General features: G+C 37.3%; 1 protein-coding gene across 1 annotated transcript; it reads right to left on the bottom strand.

The window, feature by feature from the left end:
* Positions 1-674: 674 nt before the first annotated feature.
* On the bottom strand, positions 675-4,103 carry LOC136258500 (ubiquitin carboxyl-terminal hydrolase 16-like). Its single transcript, XM_066051815.1, has 3 exons — positions 2,936-4,103; positions 2,146-2,348; positions 675-1,045 (listed from the first exon to the last, which is right to left on the bottom strand). Exons 1-3 carry the CDS (start codon positions 3,714-3,716, stop codon positions 743-745), a joined length of 1,287 nt encoding a protein of 428 aa, XP_065907887.1. The 5' UTR covers positions 3,717-4,103; the 3' UTR covers positions 675-742.
* Positions 4,104-7,577: the final 3,474 nt, after the last annotated feature.

Genomic DNA, 7,577 nt, shown 5'->3' with positions numbered 1-7,577 from the left:
AAATTTCAGCAGTCATTACTAATAATAGGGTGACTGCTCTATTAGGGATCATCAAAATGTTGATTCATGGCCATTGCAGGTAGCTAAGCGTTTGTATAACAGAGCTATTAGGTGTAGCTAATACAAACAGCGCTAATGTTCAGTGACAGCTAGAGGTCTTTATATAGGGGATAAACCCCTCTGACAGGAGCTACAGCCACCACCCTCTTATCTGCCATCCCTGGGTATTATAAAGATAAAAAATAAACTATACAGTGCCTATCAAACATACTTATTTTATTACGAGCACAATAGGTCAAATTTTTGAGATAGCATACATAATCAAACATAGTGATCTGGGCCTATCATAAAATAAAAACTAATTTTTCTAATCAAGTTAATAGCAAATCTTCATAATCTATTGGAGGAAAACCTATGGAAAGGTGTCAAACTAGTTGGGGAAGTGATTAATATCTGACTTAACAACAAGCACTTTACATCAACAAAATAATATGTAAAACTTCATTTACAAAACAGTTCTATGATGTCACATCATTATCGAGATAATATATATATCGAGAAAAAACATTCATCACTTATCAAAATAGGTTTTACTATTGTCGCACAGCTCTAGTCAGCAATGTAAAAGGAGTCACATGATACCAAACTTCACAAATATTTTAGCTAACCCTTAATCCATAAAAATCTGTTGTATTATGATCCTTTGATACACATACATGTACATGCGGTAGTAACTATATATTTATATTGTCACAATTGTTTTAGGCAATAGCTCATAAAACAGCATGTAAGCTTCTTGTCTGCTGACTTCCTCAAAGCCTTCATTGCACTTGTGCACTGTTAAGTCACTAGTGTAATACCAGACTTCACCTTCTGCAGCACTTTGATCATACACCCAACTTGTTTCTGGGACCAAGTTAGTAGGTTCTATCAAAGGTCGCCTCCTCACATAAGCAAAGTAGTGGCCATGTTTCAGGGTGTAACCATCATGAACTACAACAGCATAAAGTCCATACCAGATCTCATTGTTGTCATCAGCCATATTCTTTAACAAAAGTAAAATTTAATATGTACATACGTTATAACTAATAATGCTTTCTGCTGTAAAGTTGTCATAGTGACAATACCAGTAATGAATAGTAAAATTAATATTTATTATGTCATTTGACAAGTGTACATGTTTGTACCCAGTACCCACCAGTATTGACTACACAACAACTGAATATAACCATTCAGGTCTTGCAAGAAATTTCAGAGGGTAAGGCTGGGCGGTGACTCAGTGTTATCGTAAAACGCATGCAGTATATGAACAAAACAATACTTGGATCATCAAAATTTGGTGAAACAATATTATCACAATATTGATATTACCACAGTATTCTATTTAGCACTAGTCTAAAATGTATCACATTAGGCAATGTTATTGCAATGGGGTTACAGATTTGGCACTTAAAATTGAAAAAGTATCCTAAAAAGCAGATAAATGCTCTTCAGCTTGCTTGCCTGCTTCCTCCCTGATCACAGTTGCTAAGCTAGAAGCTATACAAAGTAGCACATGATCACTACTTCATGCTGCAATAACCAAGCCACACGTCTTTTCTGGGGGAGCGACGGCCTTCTGTGCTTTGCCTTTCCTTTTTATCTTCATTTACACGGTTGCCTTCTTCATGTAAGGAAACCATACCAATGCATTAATTTCCATATCAATATTTTCATTAGAGGAGCATATTAGATGCTAAAATACTATATTTAAAATGCTTACGCTATTGTAAGAGAGAGTAGATATGATAGCTGCACTTATAAAACAACACATTGTGCAACGCCCTTAAACAATCTGCCATATTCACAATGAATAGCACTGCATGAGCACGCCCATTACTGATCAGCTGCAGTTTTTCTGTAGAAAACAATATGCCTCTTAATCTCACTCGTGATAAGCAGTGAGATCAAGACATACTCAAATAAAGCACAACCTCATTATGTAGATCACAGCTACATATCCTGCAGCAAAACAATTAACAAACTAGTAAATTAAAAATTATAAACTTAAAAATGAAGCAGGTTCCAATGATAAAAATAATTTTGAACAAGAGATATGCATGATGGTAGCTATTACAACATATCTATATGTGGAATATTATGTACCTTTAGGCATTCACTGGTGCAGTATGGAGACATATTCAGTTTGTAGGGAAATGAGATATGTCCACTATCTTTGAACACTCCATCTGATTCAATAGTAAACCTCTTCACATGTAGGATCAATATTTGTGGTAGATGATGGATTGTAATCTGTTTACTGACCAAACAAAGTGCTTCTGTGGCTGTGACAGACTGGGTCTTAATACCTACAAGACATGAACAGTAATATGCTCTTAAATTTATACCAACTTGTAATATACATATGCTCAGTTTGTATATATGTTAAAGGGAATGAGGCAAAGGCAATTCAAGGCATATAGTTTGTGTCACTTGTATATACATGCACAGACAATATTATTAGACTTGAGCCAATTATTCTTTAAAAATAGCCTAGCTCAAGCCTATTATGCTCAAACTTATTCTTACAAACTCAACAGCATTTCCTGACTGCTGTATAAGAGTGACTGCTCCATTAGAGTATCTCGATCTTATTTTAGAGAAATGTACAGAATTAGCCAAGGAACAGTAAAAATAATATGAAATGCAGCAATGTTGTGTATTGTGTTCATGTTTTGCATCATAGGTGGGGGACACTGTTTGCAAGAAAAGTTGCATTATTACTGGCAAGTGCATTTTGCATTTTAATTAAAAATCTTGACAATGATCCTATTATGGTGGTACAATGCTTGATGCTTTTGCTGGCGCATTATGCTATGCCAGGCACAAGCTTAAGCATTATAATATAGTTCCAGTAATATCATAAAATCTTATATATTATTGTTGTGGTACTTACTATTTTCAGTGCAAGTATTGCAAAAAAATTTGTTGTCATCATCTAAAATGTCCAAATTAGTAAAATCTTGTAGAGATGATTCCAAGCCTGTTAATTGTGATGACTCAATTTCTATTTGATGGTTTGGCTGAAAATGCATACATTTGTGTTCTAGATATTTATTCAGTTTTGCTTTGTTACCAACAACTTCAAATTCTGTGTGACCTGTGTCTGGATTAAACTCAGCATGACTGTTATCAAATTTAGAATCAACATCTGCTTGATTGTGTTTGACATCATGATCTAATTTTTCATCTTGATCTTGTCTGGCATCAGCGTATGTGCTAGAATCTTCTTTGGGGTCTTCAGTGTGTTGTGCAATAGTGAGATAAGAGTTTGTATATTGATCTGATGGGAAAACATCTTGATCCATATTCATTGGATCTGTAATGACTGATGTGGCAATATTAAATCCTTTGTCCTGATCTACAATAGAAGAATCTTGATCACTCGTAGGAGGTGCATGTATTTTGTTTTCCTTATCAAAATTTGAATTGGTAGGTTTCTTTTCTTTTGAGGAACTAGACTTGGCTATATGTGGTTGATTATTAGCAGAGGAACCATCAATGCATGCAACGGTCAATTCCTTTCCATCACTATCCAAACTATTCTCTTTGTCAGAAACAGGATATCTTTGGTTATCAGAAACAGTTTTATTTGATTCGTTTCCTTCGTCATTTGTAATAACAATGGTAGTAGTACTGTGTTCCTTTAAGCTGGAGTGTGTTTCAGCATCATCCATTACTATCAAGACACACGGTAGTGTGTCGTGCGGCCCAAGAAGCCAGCGCGCCACACCGTGAGTATATTGACAGGAAGAACGAAAACGTCATTTTCACACCTTTGTATCTCGGTGATCACTTATCTGATTGGAACTAAATTTGCTACACAGTTGCCCGCCAGCCAAGGGAGTCTACATTCCAAATTTGAAGGAAATCGCTCCAGCCATTTCCGAGATACGAGCTGCCAAAGTTTCGTTTTTTTTTTCTTCGTTTTTTTTTTTTCTTCTTCTTCGTCTTTTCGCACACTTGCAAAAATTGCTATAACAAGCAAACGCGTGCTCCGATCGCCTTGAAATTTGGCACACAGAAAGGGAGTCCAAAGGCGAATCCTAGCATCAAATGTGGTACAAATCCGATGAATGGTTCAGGAGTTATGACCGATTATTCGCGTAAAACAAGATCGATTTGTTGTCACGCCTACAGGGTAAACCGCTTCATAGAATGAGTTGAAAATTGCTATGTAGATGGATTAACCATCGTAGGAGTGCCTTTTAGTGGTTTGAAAGGAATCGAGATAAAGACCACGGAGATATGACACAAAACCCAACCTGTGTCACAATTACGCGATCGATTTTTATGAATAAAAAGTATTAGTTTTCACGCCTACTAGGCAAACCGCTTAGAGCAATGAGCTGAAAATCGGTGTATAGCTGGAATAATCTTCATAGAAAGTCTTTGCAGTAGTACAGAAGAATCGGATTACAAACCACTGAGTTATGATTCGAAAGCCAACTCCGTGTAGCAAATGCGAGATCGAGATACTCTAATAGAACAGTCACCCTAATAGAGCATTCGGCTAATTTATTTACTCCATTATAGAATTTTATTACATCACAAGTTATTCTGTAGGGAGTTCAGCTGCAAACAGTTAATCTTATAGACAGTTCAGCAAGAAGACAGTCACCATGTGGAGAGTTAAGCAAATATACCACTATAGAGATTCAGAACATTACAAGTCACACTGAAGAAAGTTCAGCTATAAACAAGTCATGCACTGTGTAGAGAATTCAGCTACAATTAAGTCACTCTCTAGAGAATTCAGTTACACAGAATTCAGCTACACACAAGTCACTGTGGAGAGAGTTCAGCTACAAACAAATTACCCTTTAGAGTGATCAGTTTCAAACAAAACACTTTGCAGGGTGTTCAACTGCAACAAATCAATTACCTTTAGAGCGATCAGCAATGAACAAATCAACACATATCTACCTGTAGAGAGATCAGCTAGAAACAAATCACTCTGAAGAGAGTTCAGCTACAAAAAAATCACCCTGTAAAGACATCAGCTAGAAACTAGACACAATGTAAGGAGTTCAGCTACAAGCAATCACCCTGTAGAGAGTTCAGCTAAAACAAATCAACCTGCAGAGAGATCAGCTACAAACAAATCACCTTATAGAGAGTTCAGCTACAAACAGATTACCTGTAGAGAGATCGGCTACAAACAAATCAACCTGCAGAGAGATCAGCTATATACACACAAATCAACTTGTAGAGAGATCAGCTACAAACAAATCACCCTGTAGAGAGATCAGCTACAAACTAGACACAAAGTAAGGAGTTCAGCTACAAGCAAATTACCCTGTAGAGAGTTCATCTACAAACAAATCAACCTGTAGAGCAATCAGCTAGAAACAAATCACCCTGAAGAGAGGTCAGCTACAAAAAATCACCCTGTAGAGAGATCAGCTAGAAACAAATCACCCTGAAGAGAGGTCAGCTACAAAAAAATCACCCTGTAGAGAGATCAGCTACAAACAAATTGCCCTGCAGAGAGATCGGCTACAAACAAATCAACCTGCAGAGAGATCAGCTACACGCAAATCAACTTGTAGAGAGTTCAGCTACAAACAAATTACCCTGTAGAGAGATCGGCTACAAACAAATCAGCCTGTAGAGAGTTCAACTAAAACAAATCAACCTGCAGAGAGATCAACTACAAACAAATCACCTTATAGAGAGTTCAGCTACAAACAAATTACCCTATAGAGAGATCGGCTACAAAAAATCAACCTGCAGAGAGATCAACTACACACAAATCAACTTGTAGAGAGATCATTTACAAACAAATCACCCTGTAGAGAGATCAGCTAGAAACTACACACAATGTAAGGAGTTCAGCTACAAATAAATCACCTTATAGAGAGTTCAGCTACAAACAAATCACTCTGTAGAGAGATCAGCTAGAAACTGGACACAATGTAAGGAGTTCAGCTACAAGCAAATCACCCTTTAGTGAGTTCAGCTACAAACAAATCAACCTGCAGAGAGATCAGCTACAAACAAATCACCTTATAGAGAGTTCAGCTACAAACAGATTACCTGTAGAGAGATCGGCTACAAACAAATCAACCTGCAGAGAGATCAGCTATATACACACAAATCAACTTGTAGAGAGATCAGCTACAAACAAATCACCCTGTAGAGAGATCAGCTACAAACTAGACACAAAGTAAGGAGTTCAGCTACAAGCAAATTACCCTGTAGAGAGTTCATCTACAAACAAATCAACCTGTAGAGCAATCAGCTAGAAACAAATCACCCTGAAGAGAGGTCAGCTACAAAAAAATCACCCTGTAAAGACATCAGCTAGAAACTAGACACAATGTAAGGAGTTCAGCTACAAGCAATCACCCTGTAGAGAGTTCAGCTAAAACAAATCAACCTGCAGAGAGATCAGCTACAAACAAATCACCTTATAGAGAGTTCAGCTACAAACAGATTACCTGTAGAGAGATCGGCTACAAACAAATCAACCTGCAGAGAGATCAGCTATATACACACAAATCAACTTGTAGAGAGATCAGCTACAAACAAATCACCCTGTAGAGAGATCAGCTACAAACTAGACACAAAGTAAGGAGTTCAGCTACAAGCAAATTACCCTGTAGAGAGTTCATCTACAAACAAATCAACCTGTAGAGCAATCAGCTAGAAACAAATCACCCTGAAGAGAGGTCAGCTACAAAAAATCACCCTGTAGAGAGATCAGCTAGAAACAAATCACCCTGAAGAGAGGTCAGCTACAAAAAAATCACCCTGTAGAGAGATCAGCTACAAACAAATTGCCCTGCAGAGAGATCGGCTACAAACAAATCAACCTGCAGAGAGATCAGCTACACGCAAATCAACTTGTAGAGAGTTCAGCTACAAACAAATTACCCTGTAGAGAGATCGGCTACAAACAAATCAGCCTGTAGAGAGTTCAACTAAAACAAATCAACCTGCAGAGAGATCAACTACAAACAAATCACCTTATAGAGAGTTCAGCTACAAACAAATTACCCTATAGAGAGATCGGCTACAAAAAATCAACCTGCAGAGAGATCAACTACACACAAATCAACTTGTAGAGAGATCATTTACAAACAAATCACCCTGTAGAGAGATCAGCTAGAAACTACACACAATGTAAGGAGTTCAGCTACAAATAAATCACCTTATAGAGAGTTCAGCTACAAACAAATCACTCTGTAGAGAGATCAGCTAGAAACTGGACACAATGTAAGGAGTTCAGCTACAAGCAAATCACCCTTTAGTGAGTTCAGCTACAAACAAATCAACCTGCAGTGAGATCACCTACAAAAAAGCACCTTGTACAGAGTTCAGCTACAAACAAATTACCCTGTAGAGAGATTGGCTACAAACAAATCAACCAGTAGAAAGATCAGCTACACACAAATCAACTTGTAGAGAGATCAGCTACAAACAAATCACCCTGTAGAGAGATCAGCTAGAAACTAGTCACAATGTAAGGAGTTCAGCTACAAGTAAATCACCCTGTAGAGAGTTCAGCTAAAACAAATCAACCTGCAGAGAGA

This window comes from Dysidea avara, chromosome 6, assembly GCF_963678975.1.
Source record: "Dysidea avara chromosome 6, odDysAvar1.4, whole genome shotgun sequence".
NCBI classification, from domain to species: domain Eukaryota; kingdom Metazoa; phylum Porifera; class Demospongiae; order Dictyoceratida; family Dysideidae; genus Dysidea; species Dysidea avara.
The sequence above is the reverse complement of the archived record's forward strand: the minus strand, read 5'-3'. Positions and strand labels throughout refer to the sequence as shown.

Excerpts from the sequence above, each read along its gene's own strand:
- LOC136258500 (XM_066051815.1), bottom strand. The coding sequence starts at position 3,716 with ATGGATGATGCTGAAACACACTCCAGCTTAAAGGAACACAGTACTACT. Across the intron at positions 2,349-2,935 it reads CAATACTTGCACTGAAAATA|GTATTAAGACCCAGTCTGTC; the intron begins GTAAGTACCACA and ends CATGTCTTGTAG. Across the intron at positions 1,046-2,145 it reads GCACCAGTGAATGCCTAAAG|AATATGGCTGATGACAACAA; the intron begins GTACATAATATT and ends CTTTTGTTAAAG.